This window comes from Cupressus sempervirens, chromosome 9 (assembly GCF_028749045.1).
Source record: "Cupressus sempervirens isolate cs-2001-9-10 chromosome 9, ASM2874904v1, whole genome shotgun sequence".
Lineage (NCBI taxonomy): Eukaryota > Viridiplantae > Streptophyta > Pinopsida > Cupressales > Cupressaceae > Cupressus > Cupressus sempervirens.
The window spans coordinates 730,483,403-730,511,248 of NC_143126.1; the positions used below are offsets into that span (position 1 = coordinate 730,483,403).

The 27,846-nt window shown below is 34.9% G+C and overlaps 1 protein-coding gene across 2 annotated transcripts; it reads left to right on the plus strand.

Moving 5' to 3' along the window:
- The first annotated feature begins 49 nt into the window (after window positions 1–49).
- Window positions 50–27,846, plus strand: LOC149540789 (putative protein S-acyltransferase 7). 2 transcript variants are annotated; one of them, XM_089801870.1, is made up of 5 exons: window positions 50–466; window positions 17,334–17,516; window positions 24,740–25,036; window positions 26,459–26,692; window positions 26,875–27,846. In XM_089801870.1, exons 1-5 carry the CDS (start codon window positions 362–364, stop codon window positions 27,325–27,327), a joined length of 1,272 nt encoding a protein of 423 aa, XP_089657996.1. In that variant the 5' UTR covers window positions 50–361; the 3' UTR covers window positions 27,328–27,846. The 2 variants fall into 2 exon arrangements, with proteins under 2 accessions (XP_089657996.1, XP_089657997.1); XM_089801871.1 differs by lacking the exon at window positions 17,334–17,516.

Sequence of the window (27,846 nt, forward strand, 5' to 3'; positions counted from 1 at the left end):
TCTTTTGCTTTTTCGCCATTTTCTTGTAGATATTATTCCAATCAGAGAATAGTCAGATTTCTGATCGTAGCCCTCTGTCTAATGACACTATATCTGCGCCCCTTTGGCGTTTCTATGGTCAGTTCATTCAGCATTTGTTCTGTTGCTGCAGAGCTTACATCGGCGATCCTCAAATCCTGTATTGTATCCTATCATGCATTGAATGATACAAATATTGCGCCTTTTCGCTGTTCATAGGCTGATATTGTAGCGTTTCCCCCCTTCAGAGTATAACTATTAAACCGGAGCCTTCCTCAGTGAATTTTGCTGGATTGAGGCTATAAGAGATTTAGATTTGTGGATATATTTTCGACAGTACGAGATGTATGTGGCTCCGCCTCCGCAATCTTCCGTTGGAAGCAGGCAAGGCAGAATGGACGAGACTCCAGTGACGAAGCGAGTGTATCAAATCTGGAGAGGCAGCAATGTAATGTGGTTTCTTTTCCTCTCCACAAAAATTGTAGTTTTTTTCTAGCCTCTAATTTGCTCTGCGTTTACAGGTCTTGACAGAGTGTCTTTAATGATCAATTAACAGAATAATCCTGATACGCTATTTTCCTAGCCAGTAATAGGATTCTAGAGTTTTGTTTTGCAACTTAATCTGGTCATTTACTACGAAATACAATGTGCACCAGCTTTTCCGATCGTTGTTTTTTCACTTTGCCTTTGCAAAACCCGAATCCGTGCCCAGAAATTTCAACGCTTTTTTCATGGCGGATGTATTAATTGACAATTAGCGAAGTACTTGACTCCTTACCGACGGAATTTAACTGGTTCACCCATTTTATTATAAGTTTTGAAGTTATCCTTCGTTGAAGCACCAAATTTCCCCGTAAAACTACTTTTTCTTGCAATACGCACTTGAAGGAAATGAACTAACTCACAACTTACAGTGCTTTGCCTTGTTACCTATTTAGTGTTATCTAGTGCTTGCGTCAATTTTTACGGGGATCTTATTTCTTTGTGGTCAGGACCGAAAAACTTAGCTTGTTTGAAACGGACTGTAGTTATGGAGAAATAAAATTTGAGTAATAGCGATTTCATGCATGACCACTTTAAATTGGCCTTTATGTTTGAGTTGAACTGGAAATAGCATATTTTTCCCAAACTTGGCGGTCGAGTGAAAATTCGGGACGTGTTTGATTAGATACGAATGATATTCAGTTAAAAACTTAAAATTAATAGCAAAATGATAAATTTGACAATATTTAAGATAATACTATACTATCCACTGTGAGGTCGTCAAATAGATGTTTTTAGCCCCTCTCTCTGTATATTTGCTATCAAATATGGAACTATTATTTTCTTTCTGACTTTTCCAGAGACCAAAGGGTTTAGGTTAAAGATTGTTTCAGATAAAGGGTCTAGTGCCAAATAACTTTGTTTAAGGTTTTATGATTAGAGCTTAGTTTTTTTCTTGGAAGGTGGCAAAATTCTGTGCTTAATCACTACTACATGCTTATAAAGACACTTGAGTTCAAAGCGTGATGCATAACTTGGAAATTATTGGGAGAAACTTGATGTATATTTTTATTCCTTCGAAAGTTTCAAAGTCAGACATTTCCTACATCGATATTTGTTAAGGATGGGTTTGATTTTGATTTCCGAGAGTTAGTTGCCTTTATCCCTTCTTCAAGGCTGGTTCAAACAAGGGGAGGTCAAGATTTCTGCAATTTAAACAGCATTTGATGATTGCAACCTACACTCAGTCAGAGGTTCATGGTTTGCTAGTATTTTAGATCTGCACTCGGGAAGATGGCAATTTGTTCACCTTCTTGTGAAAATTGTTTCATCAACTGAAACAATAGGAGACCAATTTTTTCCTTTTTCCGTAAACTTATTTCACACAATCATTTTTTGAGTATGCAGAGATTGAAGCTTAAACTCAATATAGCAGCTTATATTCCTGGCACCAAAATCTGCATAAACTCGTCTCCTGAGTGATCACAGACAGGAGAGCTTTGATAAGCTGAACTTTTGGGTCAATATCATATTCAACATAAACAACAATAATCACTTGGAACAACAAAGAGAATAGCTCAATCGAAAACAAATAATTATTGTTGACAAGCAATGCATGTATTCTACTATATTTGACTACACAGCAATTGTTGCCTTCTAAAATCCTATTGTTTGTACGGTTCATCCCTGGAAAACATTGGCGTAGGTATGGAAGAAAGAAAAGAAGATGCCAACTTGTTACGATTCAAAAGAATGTTCATCCTTGGAAAATAGTGATATGGGTCTCGAAGAAAGAAAAGTGGATGCGAACTTGGTGCATTTCAAAAGAATGACTAGTTTTAGAATGTTTATTGAGCAGTTTTAACAAATAAGGGAAATCAGAGGGAGATTTCTTGAAAGGAATCAAATTATTTAGTTTTAATGCTGTTTTGTCTTCTTTTCAATGTTGTTTGCCTTTCTTTTCTTTGTCTTGTTCTCTCAAAATTGATAAATGAGTGAGATTTTGATTTTCAGGTGTTGGAATCATTGTCTTAGTCTTGAGGTGTTAGTATCTTTGTTTTAGGTTTAGGGTTGTTGTAAAGGGTGGTGGGGGCCTTTGTGGGCCCACCTGCTCTACTGGTTTTTTTCAAGTATTGGAAATGTCTGATTTCGGTTGGGGTATGAATTTGTAGATACGCTCAAAAGTTTACAAGTCAATTCAGGTAGGGTCAGGGCTTTTGAAAAATAGAAAAGAATAGGTTTTTTTTTTTTAAACAATAAAAAAATTCAAAATCACAGTTTAACCCGATTCAGACAATTTAATGGTGATTAAGCAGCTAAAACCTTTCAAAAAGCCAGACCTGCACTTTATTTCAAAAATCATTAAAATCTCTGCCAAAAAATCCCCCAGGTTCCATTCGGGAATTTTTTTGTAAGAAATGCCACTGTGGTTGACATATTGTAGTCTAAAGGTTTATCTAATTTCTAGTTGTAAGGTGCATTCTTCTGCATTCAGGCAGCTGGGACAATCATATCCATTTTCTTCTGATCAAAACAAATCTTGCTTGCAATCTGATTCTGCCAAGGCAATTCCAATGATAGTATTACTATAGCATATTAGTTTCTTCATGTGTACACGCATATCTAAGTTTGAGGTTCCTGCAGTTGTTCTTCTCTTATATATTTGTTAACATCTGCTAAAAATTTGGGGAAACAAAGCAAACCTGTAACCAAGAGAAAGCAATATCAACCATTTCCTTGATTGATTCTACTACTAGGTATCTTGACTTTTGACCAGATGTTCATTTCCATATTGCAACATTGAAAAATATGACTGTAAGAAGAAAACACTAGTGGATAGGGCCATTATTATTTTAATTTTAGTTATTGATTCATATTTTCATTTTTGTTTCCCTGGAAAGCATGAGCATTGTGGAATATGGGTTGCCATTTTCATTTATGATCTGCAGTATGCATGCCATAGATCATTTTCATATTTTTCTTTTAACTATAGTTACAGGAAGATGTGTCTCCAAAACTGGGATTTGTTTCCTATTTGCAGTACGGGTGCAAGATGTCCTTAGTTGCAATAAATGTCCTTTTTTAGGCTTCCACTGTTTTCAAATCCAGAAACTTTAAAATGTTGCTGTCTCCACTAAAATTGAGCATACAAATTAAAGTGATAAACACAAAACCATAAAATGTATCGTATTGAGTTTTAACTATCTAATTTGTAGTAAACACAGGAAAAACTTCCATTAAAACGATTTCCACAATACTGGACATATATTTGGACAGTTGTGGCCCATTATAATATGTTAATAGAGTTTCCTACATTTGTTCTACTGAACCAGTAGCTAACAGCTCGGCAAATTTTGACAATAAACTATAAATTAGACAAAATTATTGCATATATTAAAAGTCTCATATTCTGAAAGCCCTTGGTCCACTAATGAACCTGCAAAACTTTCAAACCTGTTAACAATCATCCGGCAATATTAAACAATTAATCTTTTCAGTTTTCCTCTTGTTGAACTAATATTTGAAGTTTTGATATTTAATATTTAACACACCGACCCTCACAGACCCAAATGTTCACACTTGCACACTCCTGGTAACTATGCTTGTTCTACATCTATTCCTTGCACATACACATTCCTGGTAACTATGCTTGTTCTACATCTATTCCTTGCATATACACATTCCTGCTAACTATGCTTGTAATGTGTCTGTTCTCTGCTATGAAATCATGATTTGATCCCAGTGTTGATATACTAACACTTTATTCTTCCGCCAGATTTTATGTATAATCATAATGATGGATCATAAGATGAATCGATCGATGCAAGTCTCCCTTTGCATCAATGCTCATTTTGCTTGGGGATTTAGTGTCAGTCATCTGTAAAATATTGTGATATACTTCGTGGCTTCTGGCATTTACTTGACATATTGTGACTTATCTCTGACTGAGATTATCACTAATATAAATTATGGGTGATATGCCATTAGTAATATCACAGTAAGCGTGTTTTTTTCTATAGGCATCAAACTTGTAAGTTTTTGGTCATTCTACTCTAGAACTTTAGTAAATGACTTATGCACCTTGAATGGTGTTAGTAGCTGTTAAAATTTCCATCTGCCATTATTGAAGAGCAGTTAGATCTGCTGCCATGGGACAACAGCAATTATTATTGTTGTTATTCCAAAAATGAACTGGGCTATCCATAGCTGTGAAGACAATTAATGCCAGAACTATTTTTAAAATATCACAATATATTTCAATACATCTTTTCTGGGCAAGGTTCTCAACATTTCTTGAAAATATTGTAACTTATTCAAAATATCTTTGACTGAAATTTTCATCAATATAAATTATTGATGACATGTCATTGATAATTTCAGAATAAATAAGTTTATTTTATGTAGGCATCAGACTTGCAAGATTTTGGTCATTCTACTCTAGAACATTTATGAATGGGTTATGCACCATGTAAGCTTTTAAGATTTCCAGCTGCTATTATTGAAGAGCAGTTAGATTTGTTGCCAAGGCACAACAGCAATTATTGCTGCGGTTTCAAAAATGAACATGGCTATCAATAGCTGTCAAGGCACTCGGTGCCATTGGGTTTGGAAACTCTGTGATTAGGGAACATGACTATTTATTGTGATTGGTGACTGTGATTGTTGCCTTTGATAACAGTGAACACAATGAACTCTGCTGTCATTATTCATGATCTGTGAGCATAGTAATTACTATACAAAGCTGTCAATAGATTATGCCATCCTTTGACTTGTCATTATCGATAGATTTTCTGTTGGAATAATGTAAAAATATGTGCTTCAGAGATTGCTATCAGATATTTGAGAGATGTGTTGTCACAGATGTCAACATTACTCTCTGTCTGTGTTTGTTGCAGAGATGTTCAGTCAGTTGTTAAGTTTCGAGAGGTTTTTGATCAACTGATTCGCCCCGCCTCTCAGTTGTGCTGTCTTGTTTCCATCAATTGATGACAGAGCCTAGTTCCTCTTTGGGAAGCTTAACAATTTGAGGTGATTCGGGATGACAACTTTTGTAATAACCCTGACCAGATTATAACTCAACAAGTCCAATTTTAAAGTTAAAATCAGTTGATTGACATTTTGTCAAACACTTGGCAAGCAAGCTCTGTTATAACTGAATGTGATGTTGGAATGTATGTTTTTTTTGTGTGTTTTCAGGCATGTCTGATTTTGCAAACTAAATACATTCAAATGTAAATACTGGAACTAAATGCTGAACCATAAACTCTACCAAAATGCCCACTCACAAATGAACTTTGATTTGCAAATTCTGATATACTAAATCAGATGAAAGAAACAATGTAGATTTCATTCATTAACAAACTAAGCTGAACCTGATCACTCCTTAGCACAGCAGTGAAATCCTAATTGCAAAATATAATTTAAAAACCTGTTGACAGGCTGCAACTTCTCAACTGCTTCCTTCAACTTCATCAACTCCCACTGCAGACACTAAGAAGAATGACGCTGCCCAAGACCAGGCCTCACACTACTGAGGAATCACTCACAGCAGTGGGTTTGCAACTCACATTTGCAGACTTAGTCTAAACAAACCGCAGCCCAGAGATGAAAGCAGCTCAATCTCAGGTTCAATGATATTGGCAGAATTTTCAGTATTCAAGTGCCCAAACTTCCATGACCAAGGACCCAAATCTGGTTATAAATTAGCTCAGAAGAATGCAAGAAATCCAACAGCCCGATGGAAAAGAATGCCTTGGAAATACTCCAGAAAATCCAATGCCTAACAAACAGATATACTGGTGCTCAAACAGATTTCACAATCACCAATTTTACCCTACCAACGCCTTCTCAGTTACAGGTATCACAGTAAAGGAGATGCCAAATATGCAGATGAAAATTATTACCCAGAATTTAAATATTCAAACAACAGCAGCAAATTCTCTTGATTCCAGACAATTTTTGTCAGCACTAATCTCTTCTTCCAAAGCAATAGGAAAATACAGACATGGAAGACAAATCAATTAGAATAATTCTCACACTTAACCACAATACCTCAGCTGTGGAAAAGCACAATCAGCTTCAACAATTGCTCCCTCTAAATTCAGATTGCAACAAACCAATCCACTTTACCTCAGTAGTGGTAATGGAGACAACACCAGCAAATTCTCTCCTCAAGCCCCAGTAAGCACAGTATGAGGAAATCGATTTCAGACTTCAAATCAAACCCTTATACTTCAGCAAGGGCACAAAATTAGGAACCTCAGAAAAGCCATAAAGGCAACAAAAGCAAATAATATGCCCTTTTTGTTGCCAAAATGTAACTTCACCACACAACATTAATTAGAAGCTTCCATTAGATTCTTTCACTTGACTTGGCTTAACTAATTAATAAATGACTCTTTCCAATGATAACTCAACTCTCAACTTAAGTAAAATTATAAAGTTAATTATAACTTTTTAATAAGCCATTTAATAAAATAATAATTTGGCCACTAAAAATATAACAACTCCCAAATTACTCATCATTTAAATATGCCATTTGAAATAGGAGTCATACCTATTAGTTCTCCACGTGATCAAATGCACTTTACGAAAATAGATAGGGTCCATCTCAATCAAGACCCAACTTACCACAAATAGTAAGTACACAAAACTAAGCCCAAACGAAGTCCAATGAGCCAAATGAAGACCACCCTGTAGCTTATTGAATTGTGGAGAAGACAAGACCCTCCCAAGCGAAGCCACTACCTCAGAAAACCCTCTATCCACAATAATTAGCTTATGAGGATCACAATAATAGGCTAATCCCTGAAACTCCGATGCTGGCAAAAATGGGATATCACATTTTTAAGGACAGCTTGAGATTTGATGGCACAAACTATTCTCTATGGAAAGGTCACATGGAAACACACTTGAGTTGCATTGAAGAGGATTATTGGGAGATCACAAAGAGTGCACGCAATCCTCCTGCAAATCCTTTTACTGCTACTGCAAATGAGAAGAAGGCTGAACATTAGAGCTAAGGAAGCATTGTTAAGCGCCCTATCTAATTTAGAGTACGCAAATGTTATGGAATTGAAGACTGCACATGGGATCTGGACAAGGTTGGAATCTCTACATCAAGGAGATGCCCATGCGAAGATGGCTACGTTGCAGACCCTGAAAGAAAAGTATGAGACTTTTGAGGATGAGTGAAGATGAGAATATCACTTCCTACATCCAGAAGGTAATTGAGCTTGTTTGTAGTTTCAAATGTGCTGGTGGAGAGTTGGAAGAATTAGAGATTGTTGCTAAAATTGAGATCCTTACTTTCTACACAAGGTTGCTAATATTGAGGAGATCTAGACAGTGACTAATGTGAGAAGAGACATGTTGCTTGGTAAGTTCATCTAATTACGTATCTAAGTATGTGAAGAATTAGAAAAGATTAAGGAAGAAGAGAGAAAGCTTAAAGAACTTGAAGCCCTAATTGCCAAGAGAATATCTAAAGGATCTGGTAAGTATGAAGGAAAGTTATCTCTTAAGTGCATGCTTTTCTTGCAATAAGATTGGTCATTTTGCACCAAGGTGTCATGAAAGAGTTTGCAAAGTAGAAGCTTAGGAAAATTCAATGAAAATATCAGAAGAAGTGTTACTATATTGCTGATGAAGGTGTGATAGACGATGAGTCCGAAAAAGGTGGTGAAAGTGATGATGAATGGGTATTCATTGCTATCAAGAAGAAGATCCAATCCCTAATATGAACAAGGAAAGAGCTTTAGCTGCATATGTTGAGGAGAAAGATGATTGAGTTATTGACAATTGATGTTCACGTCATATGACTTGAGATAAGATCAAATTTGTGAGTTTGGAAAGGTATGCTGATGGTGTTGTTAGAATTGGAGATGTTGCTCCTTGCCTAATCCTTGGAAGAGGATCCATTACTCTTGATGGTAAGAATAATATTGATGATTTTTAATATATTGAAGGTTTAAAGCATATTATTTTGAGTGTTGGACAACTAGTTGATAAGGGTTGCTATGATCTACAATTAAAGAATGGGAAGTGCAAAATTATGGGAAGTTCAGTAAATGAGATTTCATTTGAATAGTGTTGATAGAAGATGTTTGATTACTTAGATCGATCATAGTTTGTTATGACACAACATTGTGAAGATAACTACTACTAAGATAGTGAGAGATCTACCTAAATTGATGAATCCTACCAGTGCTATGTGTGAGAAACGTTAGATGGGTAGGAAAACTAGATCTACTTTCAAGAGAATCTTTTACTTTTTTTTCAAAAAAATTGCTAGATCTTGTGCATATTGATTTATGTGGTCCATCTAAACTAAGAGTTATTATAGAGACAAATATTTCATATTGTTTGTTGATGATTATTCGAGGATGATGTGGGTTACTTTTTTGCAGGAGAAATCTAAAGCTTTTAACAAATTCAAGGTTTGTAATGGTTGAGACAAAGTCAAGTTTGAAGATGAAGTGCCTAAGATCCAACAGAGGTGGTGAATTCACATTCGGTGAATTTAATGCATTTTGTGAAGAACATGGGATAAAGAGACAATTGTCTGCAGCACAGACCCCACAACAGAATGGTGTTGCAGAGAGAAGAATAGAATACTTGACACTGTAATCACTATTATGATTGAAGGAAATGTTCCACATGTCTATCGGAGAGAGAATTAGTACTTTAGTCTATACATTGAAATGAGCGCAAATCAAAAGTGGGGCTGATAAGACTCCCTATGAGTTATGGTATGGTCATGTTGTTGGAATCACTGTTGCTATTACACCAAAAGCTCGAGCTGTCAATGAACGTTATAATAGCTAGAGACAGGGATCCACAGGAGACAGTGAAGCACATGTCACAAATCCGTTAGTCTATACTAGACAGAGTCACCAACCTAGAGGGGATGGAGGCATCGACCTCCCAACAATCCCCCCCTTAGCATGACTTGAGGGATTTGAACCCATAACCCAATGCTCTGATACCACTTGTTGGAATCACTATTATCAATGAACGTTATAGTAGCCAAAGACAAGGATCCACCGGAGGCGGTTAAGCACATGACAAAAATCCATCGGTCTATGTTGTACAGAGGCACCAACCTAGAGGGGATGGAGGCAACGACCTCCCAACACATGTTCCTACTGTGAAATATTTCAGAATCTTTGGAAGCAAATGTTGTATCAAACGAGATAAAGATTTAGGAAAATTTGATGCTAGAAGTGGAGGAATGCTTCTTGGCCATTCAACAAAGAGAGGCATACAGGAGTTACAATAACATGTTGAGGAAAATAATTGAGAGTACAAATGTTTTGATGAAAGCAATAAGAGACAACCTAGATATTTTGGATACGATTTTGATGATGAGGATATTAATGCAAATTACGTGATGCAAAACCAAATATAGAATTAACTTGAGATTATTTCTTGAGTTCAAAATGATGAAGAAGAACTAGTTACCAATGACGAAGAGATTCAAGATTTGGATCTTCATGCAAACCCCAAGACACCAAAGGGTATGTAAGATTTAATCGTTCCGAAAATCAAATTATAGGCGATAAGGATAAAGGTATTCAAAATAGGAGCAAGCTTGCAGAAGTTAGAAATAAGATTTGTGTAATTTCAAAGATTGAACCTAAAGTACATGAAACATGTTAATATAAACATTGGGTGAGAGCTATGTTAGGAGCCTTAGATCAAATTAATAAGAGTAAAACATGCATTCTTGTTTGCAAACCTAAGGACAAGAATCTGATAGGTACTAAATGGGTGTCCAAAAACAAATTGAATGAAGATGGTGAAGTTGTTTGGAATAAGGCCGAACTTGTTTACAAAGGTTATTCACAGATGGAAGGTATTGATTTTTTGGAGACTTTTGCTCCTAATTCTAGGATTGAAGTTGTTAAACTATTTTTTGCTTCTGCTATGTACAATGATTTTACGGTCTATTAGATGGACGTTAAGTTAGCATTCTTGAATAGTGAATTGGAAAAAGTGTTTGAAGAATAACCAAACAGTTTTGCATTGAAAGATCAAAGAAATATGGTTTGCAGATTAAAGAAAGCTTTGTATGGATTGAAATAGGCTCCTAGAGCTTGGTATGAAAGATTGGACAAGTACTTACTGAAGCTTGGATTCAATAAAGGTACTTCTGACTGTAATTTGTATTTCAAGATTGATCAAAGTAATATTTTGATTTTTGAAGTTTTTGTTGATGATATCATTTTTTAGTGGGAATGACGAGTTAAGTAAAGAATTTGCTAATGAATTGCAAAGTCAATTTGAGATGTCGATTATTGGTGATATGAAATTCTTTCTTGGTTTGCAAACTACTTAGTCTAAAAAATCATCAAGCATGAAAAAGAGTTGTTGAATTTATTTTTGGATTGAAAGATTCTAAACCAGTGGGTACACCTACGGTGACTAGATGTAACTTGATAGAGTATGACTGCTTTTACTAATGTTGATTAGGTAGGTAATGTGGATGATAGGAAGGTTACAAGTGGTGGTGCATTTTTCTTAGGTAAGAGATGTATGTTTGTCCTTGATGATGTGGCCAATGGACTACAATATTGAATTTAATAAAACTTAAGTCATCCTTACCCTTCAGTCATAACGTCAACTTGGTAAAATGGTGCGAGCTATGTGTTATATTTTCTTGGTTTGACACAAGCCACGTGTTGTGGCTTTATGAGCAGATTTCAAAATGGTTAAAAAGAAATAAAGAAAGTTCTCAATGGGAAAAAAATTGGATTATCTTGTATTTTTCTCAAACCCTAAAACTGGGTGCCGCTATGACTGTTTTTTCTTCGGTCATTTGCAAAGATATATTGTGCATTTGAAATTGGGGTTTCAACATGTTAATCAACATGATACATTGAGTTGATTGATGGTATATTTGTTGGAACAAGAGTGACTTAAGACAAGTAATTTTAGCAGTGAAAATCTTTCCAGCAAATTCACAAAAATATTCTTGTGATTTCCCTATGGTTTTTGAATAGAGATTATGGTTCAGGTTGTGATTTGTAAAATATTGTCTCTGGAATTTGTTCCAATACATTTGTTTTTTTTACAATGGCACCTCCTCGACAACGACTTGTTTGGGAGCTTCAAAGATTTTTGTTTCCGACAAAACACAAAGCTTACTATATTTCTCGGACAGAGGTAGAGGTTGGTTAAAGTATCACAAACATAGGTATGTTCTTTGTTGAGACATCTTCGAATCATTGTTTAGTTTCTCAAAGAATAGGCCAGTTTTTGACACCTTGCAAGGCCCAAAGAATCCCCAGAGGAGACGTCGAAGACCCCAACATAGCGGAAGCACAAGAGCAACACAAGATTTGATACCAAACTTAACTCTTTATTCATAAAACAACTGATGACATGTAATGTGTCAGGCTATAAGGCTTTCCTAGTTAAGGCCAAATACAAAAGCCACTACAGTAATAGTTATGCAAGACCTTGCAAGATCCAATCCAATCCCAGCTAACCCAAATTTGTAACCACAACATTTTGGTAGAAAATCCAAGAAAGATATGAACTTGTGCTCGCAAGCCAATAAGCAATCTCCATGTTTCCCAAGCCCACACTTAGCTACTAGCTATGCTAAACTTCGCTGCTTTCAGCTACTCCTCTCAAGCTGACTTTCATCTCCTAAAACACTACCCAAACCCTCCTTTTATAATACTTGCACGACCACTAGTCGGCTTGTTACAAATAGTATCATCTAAAACTGAAATAAACATAGCATACCTTAGTCGGCTTACAACAATCATTAAATGCACATAGGAGAAAGCATTAAGACCCCAAATAGGTTCTTACACATCCCACAATCAATCCACGTCATCGTGCACAACCCGAATTAAATACACTAAGTCGGCCGATCAAATCTCCCAAGAACATCATTCGGTGAGCCAAAGCACCAAGCGTCAACAAAAGCCACCAAGCAAGCCAAGCATCACTGAGTATTCCAAGCAAGCATGTTCACCGAGCTCCTACAAGCATCACCAAGCACAAGTTCCACTGAGAAGATCATCAACCGAGCACCTTAAGCATCACCAAGTTCCTTCAATCACTGATCTCCTCAGACAAAACTACACCCAAGAACTCCCCAACAGTGACCAAGCATTACTATCTTTCAACCGAGTCCATCCACTTTAAGGTCAAAAGCACTCCATGCAGGATTGCCAACTACCACAAGATGCTCCTGCATCAGTTTTTTTGTGAATATTCAAACTGTTGATTAAAAGAAGAAAAAGTTAGTTGGGTGTTCGGTTTTCAGTTCAACTGCTTTGAATTACAGAGTACAATTAAGGATTTTCTGAAAAGTTCTAGTTTGAAAAAGAAAAAAGAGTTTGAATTTTAAAAAAAGGGTTCTGAACTTTATAATTATTTCTTTTATATATGAAAAACCCTTAACTTGTTCTTGGTAAAACTTTAAATTGAAATGGGTAAAACCCTTGTCGAAAATTCTGGACGCAGTTGAAGTTTTCTTCTCATGACAAATGGATTTTTGTGATTTGGTTTTCAACCCTCAATGGGAACTGAATAAAAATTCTTTAATAAACAAAGTTTCAGTTTTTTATAACAGATTTCTTTTAACTGTGGCGATGTATTAGTGAATATGGTTCAGAAAATAATAAACCCTAACTGGGTTAATAGAAAGCAAGTGTTTGTTTTCAATTTGTTGTTACTACTTGTAACAGAGGGATTTTCTCATAGTTAATTACTGTGTTGGAAACATTTTTTTAAAGTAGAAAATTAAGCTGATTTGATTAACAGCTTGTAAAGTTCTTAAATGCGGCTGCATTAAAACCCTAACCAGGTTAATGATGCACAAGTATGAAACAAGTCCAAGGAATTAAACATCGGACAGTTACAAAATGAAAACCAATTTTGATAATGTAATGTGCATTTGATAGAAAACCCTTCACGGACTCATTAGACAGTCTTGGAAAGTATTGAAAAGGATAAGTGTTGAATTTGAATAATCCTAACAGAGGGTTGGACAGTTATGACAGTTTTGTAAATGTGTTAAAACAGCTGTAGTCAAAATGTAAAAGCTGAAAGTTATATCATGTACCTTATATAAGTGAAGGTATACATGCAAACTAGGCACTACATGTGTGTCTAGCTTCATTTGTATAAGGCTGTGTCCTTGTATTGATTCAGTGCCAAATCTTGTTATTATATGTGATTTCATGGATGTGAATTGTACAGTTGTATTTATCGGTTCATTTGTAATTTTGACATCATTTTCAGTTGTAATAAGGAGGGCTTAGTGCTCATTGCAGTAGGTGTTGTAGAACATTGTAAAAGAGTTGGTGCTCATATGAATCAATAGAAAGATAAAGATTCAGTGATTTTTCTCCCTATGACAAAACCAATTGGTTTTGAGTGGTTTTGAGGGTTCCTCACATGAGACAAACAATGTGTAATTGTGTTTTCTTGTGTTCCATTTAGATGCTCTGATACTTTGCTTTATTAAGTTTCCAATTTACATTATTACAGTTCTATCATTGATTCAAATGTTAATAATTGTTAAATCTGATCCAATATACTGAAATTTCCCACTGCATTGTCTTTACTTGTTTCAATTTGAAAAAGTGCAGTTGAGTCCAACACTCTGATTCACACCTCCCCTCCCCCCCCCAACTCCTCAAGAGTGTTTCCACTTCCAACAAGAGATTGGTTTCATGGTCAAGCAAAAAGTAAAATTGTACTTTACAATCTACTGTGAAGGCAGGATATGTTGCTGCTGCTAACAATTGTACACAGGTGATATGGATGAAGCAAATGGTGAAGGATATCAGAGTAAATATTGATGAGCTTTTAGCTATTTACTGTGACAATTCAAGTACTATTATTTTTTCTAAAATCCTAGTGTTACATTCAAAGACAACATATATCTATCAAGTATCATTTCAGAGAGAAGGTAGCTGAGAAAGAAGTCAAGTTGGAGTATGTTTCTACCATTTTTCACAAATCCTTCACTTAAGGATACTTTTGAGGGAAAAGCTAGGGATAATCACCCCTCTTTGTTAGAACTAAGATGCATTGGTATGGATCAGTCTAAGATGCATTGGCATCCATCAGTCTGAGGCATTTCACAAAGATATTCTACATTCCAGATTGAAGGTATGATGGCTAATACTTAGGGGGAGTAGCTAATCTTGTGAGATAGTTCAGATTTGATATGTTTTGTAAATATCTGCCTTTGTCATTGATAACAAAAGGGGTGAGAGGTTCATGCGAAAAACACAAGGAGACAGATGTTCATCTAAGGGGGTGAAAGTTTCAGTTTGAGAGAGTTGATGTTGATGTTAGTATTATAAATTTGATATTTCTATGGCATTGATTGGTTTTTTACATCATATGTTACCATCAATGCTGAAGGGGGAGATTGTTGGAATACTTTGCAAATATGTTCTTCAGAGATTGCTATCACACATTTGAGAGATGTGGTGTCATTGGTATCAACATATCTCTCTGCTCATGACTATGTTGTAGAGATGTTTAGTGAGTTGTTTAATTTTTGAGATGTTTTTGATTGCAACTGATTCATCACCACCCTTCAGTTGTGCTGCCCTGTTTCCATCATATTGTTGTCATTATGTCATTTGTAAAATTGTTATATGATTGAGGCATTTGTGGGAATTTTAATTGTTACAGATCAGCTGTTAATAGTATTGTTCCCATTGAGAGTGTTGTCATCATTATTGTCTTTTCACATAACTTTTGTGATTAGTGATCTTATGAGTATGGTACAGTGGTTCTGTCATTATTGTGACATGCATTCTTGATCATTATGGTACTCAGTAGCATCCTTATTAGTACTGTGATCAATTAACATGGGCATCAATGCTGCTGTTAACATTGTAGCAATTGTGACTGGTTAGAGTGATTATTATGAAACAATTTTAAGACAGGACGTCGTTGTTCTGAAATCCCAGGCATGAATGTTGTCCCTGCTGTAAACATAAGAGGTATTTGAAGAGGTCAGGGAGACTTTTGTTGTCGACTTCAGTTACCATTTTGCCGTATTACCCCAAGTTTTTCAGATGGGGGGGATGGGGAAACAGGTTTCTGGGACATCCTTTTTTTCCCAGAGCAGGGGGCGCACACACACACACACAAAGATATATATATATATATATATATATATATGAAATTTCAAATATATTAATGAATTATATAACATTGTAGCATTCATCCTAGCAATTACATTTATAAATCTGAAATCAATGATCATTCCTCAAGTTATCATAGAACATAGCATCAAATGAATCAAATCAATTTTTTGTAGAATAAGAACATAGGATAGCATCAAAGGAATCAAGGCTGCAAGCTTCAACAAAATGAGAAGTTCAACATTTAAAGTATCATATCATATATCAAGATTCAATTACCATTGCATCAATGCATCATATAATATCAGAAGACTCAAAGTCTCAAAACTCATTGTCAAAATGAAATTAAAAACAGTATGTTGCTGCCCCTCAGATTTTGGGCTGAGAATACTATACAGTGCTGATATTTACACTCTCAATGTGCAGATTTTCATCAAAGACTTTCAGGATTCACAAATAACTCTGTTCACATTCTAACAACAGCAAGTGCAAATGTTTATTCACTTGAGCATAGCTTTTTTCACTGAGGCAATCTATATGCAACTTGCAAAAATTACATAATTTCATATTTTCAATCATATGCTTAAGATTTGATATTAATGAGTTGTATTTATCTCAGTTGCATTTTGTTGCTTTAAAGTTCCATTATCATTCTAGCAGAGTTATCTCTTAAAATTGTTAGACATATATATTACAATTATTTGCTGTCAACGATCTCAAAATTAATGATAAAATTCCATATCTAAATTCACGATGTTTTACTTCTACTCTCAGTCTCTTCAATTGGAATGGCTTAAAATGTTCAAAATATGAATGCTCTCTCTCTCTCTCTCCCTCTCCCTCCTTTTTTATGTTTTACTGATATTTGTCTGGTCTTTTCCCAATATTATCCGAAAATATTGAAAATAGCTTTATCTTTTGAGATGCTGAGAAATTCGTGTGAAAAATATTTGTATGTGTGTGTAGAAACATGTACATGGCATGTGTTTTTCTTTTCTATATGAAATGTTCATTTGCATTTCTTTTCCGGGAATTTCATTAGGCCTGCTACATGTTCCTTTCACATTTAAATTTTTAATGTGTTTAGAAATGTAGAATTTTCTCTTCTGAACTTTAATTTGTAAATAACTAAAGTCTACAAGTGCAGATGGTGTTAGCTTTCCATATGATATTTTGTGTTGATTATTTTTATCAATTTCCCGCATTAGAAACATGAATTATTCGAAAATTTCCTGAATTGGCCTTGTCCATGAAAATTGCAGCATACAAATATCTACTGTTAAGTGATCTGAAGGCCAACCTGATCTAATGTTTGATATAGTCATCCGTTTGTTATTCCCTAGATTTATATGTTTTATTTGTTATGGATCATAAGATGTTATAATTGATGTGAGTGGTTGGATGAAATCTCTGTTCATTTTTTTTGGGTGTATATTTGTGTTCATCGTATCCATTTGGTTGTTTCCTAAATTAATATATCAATTTCCCCATATTTATGTCACTTTCCATAGCATTTCTTTGCAGTGGTTTGGATTCCTGGATTTTCTCAGCTTATGTTTCCTGCTTATTGAATATATTTGCTGATCTTCTGTTTTTTCTTTGCTGCCAGTGTGTCCAGTTCTCAGTTTCTGTAATATCTTTTAGACAACCTTTTTTCTATGGAATAAGTGAATTGACAATTTTTTATGTGGTATGGTGCAGAGGTTCTTTCTTGGTGGAAGGCTTATATTTGGTCCAGATGTGCGGTCATTGGCAATGACCCTTTTCCTTATAGTAGTTCCAGTGACAGTATTTTGTAGTTTGGTTGCAAGTGAACTTGTGAATAAATTCCCTCATCATCTTGGAATTTTTATAATGGCTATTGCCATTATCTTCACAATTTATGTGAGTCCTCATTTTCTTCATCTTGTAATATTTTAGCTATAGTGAAGGAATTGCATGCATGTTTGAAATCTCAATGAGATATTTTATTAGAGCTTCACATTGTCCAAGGTTATATATATTTCTTAATTAGTTTTATACTGATATAGTTGGCACATGGGGGAAGACACAGGTCAATCAATATTGCTTTATTGATATTCAAGTTGCCTGTTTGCATAGTCAGTGGATGTCTTGGATAGGAATTTCAGATGAAAACAGTTGTTAGAGATCCTGCGGACCTGCAGAGACATGCTCTCATCTGCCATGGTTGAAAGCACCATATTTTTAAGAAGGCCTTGCCTTTCTCTGACTGCTGGTGACGAGTTCAAATTTCTGCAGAAGTCTTGCTGGAGGGAACTTCTGGAAGCATTTCACCTGTGACAGATAACTTGATGAGCATAATGGCTTCACAATTACATTATTGACTTGCCCTGGTCTTTACCTGCAACTGCTGGACAAGTTGATTTACCAACTACTATCTGTTAACAATAATAGATTTCCACATTCCATTTGTAGAATAAGATGTTTTCTGGATTCGATTGTGTGTGTTTATTTATCATCAACGTTTCGGATCACACTACATGATCCTTCATCGGGATGAGAAAGTGTACGATGATAAGTTACTATCCTACACTTTCTCATCCTAATGAAGGATCATGTAGTGTGATCCGAAACGTTGATGATAAATAAACACACACAATCGAATCCAGAAAACATCTTATTCAACTACTATCTGGTCAAGACATCTGTCCTCAAAGATGGGGAGCATCCATTGTTTCCAGGGTTTATGATTTTATCCACTAAACTTCTGACTGCCTTCCGACATGATTTTATGCAATGAAGCCATCCCTCTTGCAAGCAGGGATCACCGGAAACAATGAAATTGTCAACAAATTTGTTTAGGAAAAAATTGTAAAACCAATCCTCAAAAATGTCTGATTTAAGAAGAAGAAGACCCTCGATTTTAATAAAAATCGGCAATAAGAGCTGCAAAACGGAAACAGCCAGGTCTGAAAAATTTAGTCTGATTTGAAGAAAAAGAAGAGTATCCTGAGCATAGAAAATCTCTCAGTCTTTTATTTCTAATTGCTTATCTAAAGACAATAAGAAAACAGTGTCGTTGGCCCTTGTTGGGGTGGAAATAAAGTCTGCTCAAAAAAATCCTTGTGGTTGCACAAAATAAATCCTGCAGTCATTCAAAAGACAGTGCGAAATACATCTCGCAGTCTCACGAAAGAAATCAGTGATTATCTGGAAAAAAGCACATCTTTTATAAAAGAAAATCCACTGCATGAGTAGAGACTGCAGAAAACTCATGATTTTTTTCCAAAGAAAAAACATTACTGTTGCTGAAAACATTTCATGTGACTTGGTTTGAAGAAATATCTGCGATATGGAGCAGAACAATTCTGCAAATTGCAGAGAAGAGGCATGATTTTCTTTTGGAAAATAAACAAGATTTTCAGCAAACAAAAAATCCCTCAATTTGCCCACGAATTTATTAAAAAATTGCCAAAACTTCAAGAAAGAAATCTTAGATTTTGCTTCTAGATCCATACAGTACTATACAAACTCATATGAACCCTTTTGATAACTTCTTTATCACCCAGCTCAAGGTTCCTTCAAAGCCCAAGCTCTGATACCATATTACGAAAAGTAATGACAAAATGATTATCATGATATTGTGTAAATAACTAATAGTGAAAATCTCATTAAATAAGAGATTACAAAGATATTTACATAACCAATAAGATCTTCAGCTCTGAAAAGCAAAGGCTAAGAGCCTAGCTAGAGGAAAAAGAAAGTTACTAAAAAACTATCCTAGTATTCTAGTTGACCATTTTAAACTAAATATAACAATATTATATTTCAATAATTTATTGATATTCCAATCCAACGGTTACATAGTCAGTGCACATCCTTGATAGGAATTTCAGATCAAAACAGTTGCTAGAGAAGACAGCTTCCAGCTTAGCCCACGCCTTTTGAGTTTAACGAATGCCATATTTTCTGATTATATGTGACTGTTTAAATCTATTGATTATAAATCTAAGAATCTTCAAGCAAGTTTATTGTCTCCTCTTTCATTTCTTTGGATGCAACTTTTAATCATACAAATACAACAGTTTCTTTTGAAGCTTAAGTTGTCAAGGATGTAGCATTCCCTTTGTTATCTTCCATGAGAAAGAGCAATGAGGTTTAATTATGATAGGGATACATAGGGATGTATCCTGGGGATTTTCCTGGGCATCCCTACTCTTGCACCCTTATGCAAGAAACACCTCTTGGCGATTCTTAAAATGATTAAATTTATGGAAACATCCTTGAAATAGGGACTTCTGACAAGGAACTTCCCAGAGACGTGTAGACATCCTTGGGATGGCTGGGAATGTGTTAGACCTTCCTCAAGAATCCCAGGGAAGACATGTCTTAGTAAATAACTTATCAAAAAAATAAAGTTGAAATTTTAACATTTCATTTGGTGTAATGAAACTTTACATGTTATTATGTTTGTCTATGAATTTAGTAATTTAGAAATATTCAACATTAGGTAAATTAGTGTTATGCACACATAATAATACATATCACAAGTTGGCTTTGTGGCTGTCTCCTGCCATCCTTGAAAATGGCCTTCTGTCATTGCTGTAGCAATTGCTTGGCAGATTTTAATGGCTCAACTCAATGGTTCAAGTTGCAGATTGAAGATTGGGAGCTATCGTGTACAATTTTTAGAAGTGCTGTAAAAGTGAGGTCAGAAGTGAAATATTTGTTACTCAAACTGTTCCTTCTCATGTACCTTTTTACTTACATCTCTAGTGAAAATTTAAAAGTAATACCATTTCAAAGGCCAAAAATTCTAGCATATAAAAAGCTTAGAAATATTATGTTAATACTCTGCTAGCCATATTTTAGGAACCAAATATAGATAATAAATAGTGGTCTATGTCCTACCAAATCAGTCACAGTTTCTTATATTTTGAATTTGATTTTTTTTAAATTTTATGTGTTGTCCCTCAAATAGAGTCTCCTGCCACTGCTATTCCCGAAATATATTCCTGCATTTCCTGTGATCTGCATCCTGGCAGTGACATCTTGATTAGCCACTTATTCTCTTTTGTATTTATCAACACCTTTGGAACAAGGGTTGATTGATTGCTGGTTAAACTTTTTTAATCCAGTGAGAGTGGCAATTTGCTGTGTGAAGTCATATGATGCATTTTCATTTCTTTAAGCATTTGTTTCTTTGAAGTTTGTAGTACGTATTTATCCTTAGGGATTTTGCATATGTAGATTGAAGATTGGGAACCTATATGCACAATTTTTAGAAGTGCTGTGAAGATTGGGAACCTATATAGCCCAAAACTATAGTATATAAAAAGATCAGAATAATAAAAATCTGGCACACATTCCAGGAACCTAATGTAGATAATAAGTAATAATTTGCATCATTACCAAATGAAATCAGTCATTATTTCCTGTATTTTGAATTTTATAATTTTATTGAAAAAATTTGAAGTATTTCCCCATAAAAAGCCTCCTGTGAGTGCTATTCCCGAAACACATTCTCTAGTGTCCTGCTAGTCCCATCCTGGAAATGCCATGGAAAACAGATTTATCATTCCCTTCTCATTTCATGACCTCTTGAATAGTCACTTATTATTTACTATTTGCATTCACCCACACCTTTTATTTTATTTTGGATTGATAATGAACCGAAGCCTAGATTGGTTATTATTATTTGTTGTAATTAATTATTTTTATGTGTTAAGCTTGAGTAGATTCGAACCCAAGACCTCCCCATATGAGAGGCTCACAAGTTACCATTGTGTTGTAGGCTCTTGCCTATTCACCAGAACCTTTTAATTCAATGCCAAATGATTGATTAGTTAACTAATTTAGATTTAAAGTGAGCAGCATTTTGTTGAACTCAAATTCAAATAATATATTATCATTTCTGTAAGATCCTTTGTAGTGTATTTGTTTGTCCTTGGGGATTTGGATCTTCTATAAATATTTGTATAATCTTCATAAAACTGTCCTATTAGTTCTCTTTTCCATTTTGTAAGATTGTAGAGCTAGCTTTTTGTAATATTTTTAAAAACTTATCTTCAATTACAATTTCTACAATGTTTGAAAACTGTTTTTCATTCAAAGTTGTTTGAAAAAGATTCAAAGTGTAAGGACATTTTGTGCTGGCTGAAATGCCTTTGACATCTGTCACTGAAAAAAACCTTTGCTAGACCTCAATAGTAATCAGTGTTTGGAATGTTTTGGCAATGAACTCCTGCAAACATGTGAAATGTTTCTCCAGTTAAATTTCTGGCTATCTTCCTGAATGGAAACACCCAGATTAAATCTACTGGATATTTCCGGATTTGTGAGAGGTGCTTATGGATAGATTGAGATTTTATTGTTCTTTTTCCAAATTTTCGTAGGGTCCAGTCTCCACTTTATTTCCCTACAACAGAACAGTAAGAAAAAAATGTTTATTGACCATAAAATAACAATTAAAGAGATTTTTGAACTTTCAGTCTGTGATATTGGATTTTGAATGCTTCTGGATTTAACTGCATACTACTTTTTATATCAATGTTTTAGATACCCTCCACGATCCATCATCAGGATGCATACATTGAAGAACAACATTAAAAAATATATATAATGTCAATCACTTAATTGTATAGTTTTTGTACTCTACATTTGCGAATGCTTTAGATACCCTCCATGATCCATCATCAAGGTGCATACATTAGAGAACAAGAATAAAAAATATATAAAATCAATTGCTTAATTGTATAGTTCTTGTCACTCTATATTTGCATGACATAGGTTTTCATGTCGTATAAAATATTGAAGATAAATGTTACCAAATTTCACATATCAACAAATTTCAGTTGTTAATGCAAATGAATTTTCACTCAACGCATCTTACACATAAAAAGGGCTCTAAATCCATGCCAAACATTTTTTGCATATCTAATTTGCTTTATTGAGGCCTTGTTTTGTGTTCCATATAATTGAAATTGTTGTAGTTTCATAATAACCTGTCTCACCTGCACTTACTAATGATATAAATACGTTCTAGCAGGTTTTCAATGAAATGTGGCGCATAACAAATAAACATCTTGAAACCCAATCTTACTGCAATTAATACTCGCATTTCATTCAGTTATTGTTTCCGCGATGAAAATCAATCTTTCCTCATTCCAGTTGCAATTTAGTATTATCGTTCTTCAAATGGATCATCCCAATATTAGAATTTGTAATTTGAGACACATAAGCTTGAGTTATTCCTGTTTTGGGTAACAACACTTGTCAATCAATGTCATTAAGTGTAAAATATATAGTCTGCACTTGCTTTCAAAATCCTTTCTTAGAAGAATTTTAAGTTCCTGTATTAGCAGCAAACTATATAACATGTAGGCCCATGCATAGTCAAATGTGTTTTTTTGAGTGCTTATATTTGGTTTTGTTTACATATCTCATCTACATGTATAGCATTATGATTCTAAAATGGATGTGCTAAAATCATCCAAATGGAGTAGGGTGAATGATTTAGTTGAGATTAGGCTTGCTCAGGAAAGGAATGTGCTCCAGGATTTGAAATTTAGTGTTATGAATCTTCCCATGTCCATTTACAATACACAGTGTTATATCTAGAAGCATATTGTTACAATATTAGAAATTTGAAACATAAGATACCTAGACTTTAATTATACCTGTTTTGAATTATGACACTTGTGAATTCACGGCTTTCTCTCAGTGTTTAAATTGAAAACATTTCACATCATTAAGTATCAAATTTGTTCTGTACATGCTTTCAAACTTATTTCTCAGATGAATTAAGGTCAATGTATTAGCATCAAATTATTCAGCTCGTAGTTCCACTCATTTTCCTGTGGCAGCTATAGCTGCTGTTATCCTCTAACTTTTTAGTGCTTATGTTTGGTTTTTTTATCCATCCTGTCAAAGTGTGCTGCATTATGATTATTAGTAATAAATGGTGTGCTATAATCATCTGAGTGCGTTATGATCATTATAGTGTAGTAATAAATGATGTCCTAAAATCATCTGAGTGGAGTAGGATGAATGATATAGTTATGACCAAGCTTGAAAAATGATTTACTTGTGACTAAGCTTGGAATGGAGAGGCATGCAATTTAAAAAGGTTTATTGTTTTAATTGCATATTCATAATCACCATGCAGGCCATATATTCATAATCACCATGCCGGCCATAGACTGTGTTGCACAGAAAAAATAACATTTTAAACACCAACCTTGTGGTACCTAAGACGCTTTTTATGTAGTCTTTATTTCCGTGTAGTTATTTTAATGGTAGCATCCCAATGGTATAAATTCAGATCCTAAGCCACATTCAATGTTTTGTAGTTGTACAGCCTCAACAGCCATATCTCCAATGATTATGCCCTTCGAAATAATAGGCTGAACAGCAAAAATGCAAGGCAAACAGAATGATAGGAGCAACATGGTATTTCTTTTCTATGGATTAATTCAAACTGTAGCAGGAGTAAGAACAGAGATTGTTTTATTAACATTGTTCAATAGCCAATGCTTGTTTGTGTTGAGAAACTTCAAATTCAGAAGGTGTCCTTGGGTGTTGAGTTATTTCAATTAGCAATAGCACAGCCTTGTTTTGTCATTTTTTTTTAGTAGTGTGCTTAAATTTACAACCACTTTGGCCAGTGCTCAAAAAACCATGCTATATATATTTGAATGAGTTTGAACAAAACATCTTCCCTTCTTATGAAATCATAGTACTGTGATTCTCTATGTCCAGGACTCCTGGGAAACTCTCAGCCTTTGTGAATCACCACATATTTCAAATTATACTGTTACCCATTTCTATCCTGTCTCCTAGCTATTGGCTCTTTATGTTCTTTCTGAGCTGAATCTTGTCCTCATGTACAGCTACATCTCCAATGATTTGCGAGGAAACAATTGAAGTAACTTTTACTCTTTTCACTTCTGAGCAGATATTTCAACTGTAAAATTGTGCTTAAAAAGCCTTCATAATTATTTGGTCATACTAGTGTTGTTTCTATCTTTTAAAAATTCAATTCAATTTCTTTCATATTTCAGTTGTTAGTTCTTGCATGATGCTTATTGGGAAAATAATTGGTTGTAGCACTAAAACTAATTTTTCTTTTTCTTTTCATTTACCAGGATTTGTTTCTTCTTCTTCTTACATCTGCAAGAGATCCTGGCATAATACCTCGTAATGCACACCCTCCAGAGCCAGAGTATGAGACTGGTAATCCAGGATGGGGAGATGATGGAACATCACGATATAAATTACCACGCACAACAGATGTGATTGTAAATGGGGTTATAGTGAAGAGTAAGTACTGCGACACTTGCATGTTGTATCGTCCTCCTCGTTGTTCACATTGTTCTATCTGCAACAACTGTGTTGAGCGATTTGATCATCATTGCCCGTGGGTTGGGCAGTGCATTGGCCAAGTATGTATGTTTCCCTAGTCTCCAATGGTTTAACCCTTCCATTCTGTAAAGGATTTACTGTTTTCCAAGTTTGTTGTACTAGGGAAATACACAAGATCATGGACACTGAAAGTTAAACCAGCTTATATGTTTGCTTTGTTTAGAGTTTATAAACTTGTACTGTACTTTACATACAGTGATTAATAGAAGCATACCAATTTTTTCAGGTAGCCATAGTTCGTTCTATTCTATGTACAAATAACTTAACCAGGAAATCAGTCTGTAATAGCCAAATCAGGTGAGGTAGCATGGAGGTTCATGCCTTAATAGAGAGTATTATGCTGATATCTGAATGATGCCTCTTCGAAGGGGAGCATTTGAAAAGTGATCCATAATTCCTATATTTGAAAGGAATTTCTGTGTTCCCGCTAAAAACCCCCAAAGCTTCTTTTTTTTTAGAATGCGTATTGTAAACGCCCTCATTCCCTGTCTCAGATTGACATTTATAAGGTTTTTTTTAACTCATGGGACAACTTCTTTCAACGGCAATCATCGAAGTGCATTTTTATTTGGTCAATGCCTTCCATACATGACATCTCAGACACACTTTGATACATTTAATAGCAGTACACAGTTTTTGTTAAAATTTTCTATATTTCCATCCTATTTCACACAGCAGTTATTTCCATGCCATGTTTTTTCCTGGTGGATTTTTTGTTGTGGTTACACGCCTTAGATTAGTTTTAGTTGGTTAAGTCTAGCTTGGCAAGAATTATTTTCTGAAACATTTTCTAAGAATTTGATTTAATTTCTAGAATTGTGTGTTGCACCTTATGTGCAAGTTGTCATGAGTTTCATATGCAAGTTGTATCTGCAAGTTGCACATTCAAACATATGTATTTAGTAGGGTGTTCATAATCTACAAATAGAATGCCTCCCTTAATCTGTATGAAGAAGAATAAAAGAAAGAAGATGAGAAATTGTTGAGAAAGAAAGTGGTCATCTAATTTTTAACTGTCTAAAGCTATTTTTGTCTTTGATTAAAATAGCTAGTTGTATGGTTTTATACAAACATATGATCTTGGTGTTGTGACAAACTACTGCTGTTCTGATTCTCAAGGTGCACCCACATATTTTTATTTGAGTCTTAACTATGTTATAAATATAGAATGATCGTATTTAAAGGTGAAGTATCACTAGCAGAATACAAATTAGGACTCCTTGCTCAAACAAGCCCCTCTTGTGGAGTTTCCCAAGAATTTCTTACAACTTAAGTAGTTTCCTTGGCAACCCAACCAACTAACAATTGACTTTCATGCAGTTGATGTCAGCTGTTGGTATTTGTTGAAGTACTTATTAGTCCATTTTTTAATTTTATGTGTGTATATAATATATCCTCTTTGCTTCAAGCACACTTACATTGTATTAATCATTTGTATGCAGCGCAACTACCGGTACTTCTTTATGTTCGTCTTCTCAACAACCATATTGTGCATCTATGTATTTTCCTTTTGTTGGGTGCTGATTAGGAAAATCATGGAGGAACAGCAGATCGGCGCAGGGAAGGCAATGCTAAAAACACCAGCATCAATTGTACTTATAGCCTATACCTTTATTGCAGTTTGGTTTGTTGGAGGGCTGACTTCATTTCATACTTATCTAATAAGTACGAATCAGGTAATATTTATATATTTGATACCGTTATTAGAAGTTTTCTAGCCTCTTGTTTTTCTGCTGTATCGTTTTTTATTGGGTTGAAAAGTGTTCATTTGGTAGCTAGATTTTTTCTTATTCAGTATGGCTATAGGACAGGCATTTGTTTTGTTTGTTCATGGAGGTTTGCATCTGTTATATTGCAGACCACTTATGAGAACTTCCGATACCGATATGATAGGAATATGAATCCCTATAATAAAGGAGTGCCACAAAACTTCAAAGAAACATTCTTTACAAAGATGCCTCCCTCAAAGAACAATTTCCGAGCCAAGGTGCAACAAGACACCACAGGTTTTGGAGTTGTTTCTCCTTCAATACACAGGGATAGTTTCAATGCAAAAATGGGCAGAGGTAGTGACCTTGAAATGGGTATTAAGCCTGCATGGTCAACTGTTGAGATTGGAGCTTCAGAAGATTCACAGGTCCAAAATGCAGAAGTTATAGACACAAGAAGTGTAATGCAATCAAGACGGTCCAGTTGGGGTCGCAAAAGTGGAAGCTGGGAAATAACACCTGATATTCTTGCCTTGGCTGCTGGGGTTGGTGCTGAAGGCAATCGTGCGGCAACTAAGAATTCACCGGGAAACAATGATTGAGGGTGATCAGAAAGCATGAAAATGTCATTATCTTTAGGCATATTAGAAAAGTTCAAATCAAATGACGTGATTTGTTTTGTTTGCAATTCAATTCTTATAATTTCAGAGCCTGCAAATGGATTGTGGATTGATTTCGAAGATCAACAATATTGACTAGCGGCAACCCAGGACAGGCCAACACACAATATGACACTACACTTCAGGTTCAGATTTCTTGTGCATCAGAAAACTATGCAGACACTAAGTATTGTATTTTAGAAGGCAAATCATACCATTCATCATGAGATGGGTGGATGTTGTCTGCTTCATTGTGCACGCATTTAGGAATTACAGATATTCTTTTGGGTCAGATCTGAAATATTCAAAATTGATGTTAGTGGTTCAATTGTTAAAACGTAGCATGTATTATTTGCTGGTTTTGTTTAAACTGCCTTGGCAATCTATGTATGGGGTTGGGTTTAACAGAGGACTATTGTACATTTATTAATATAATCTGGCATTACTTTGCTTGGTTTGGCA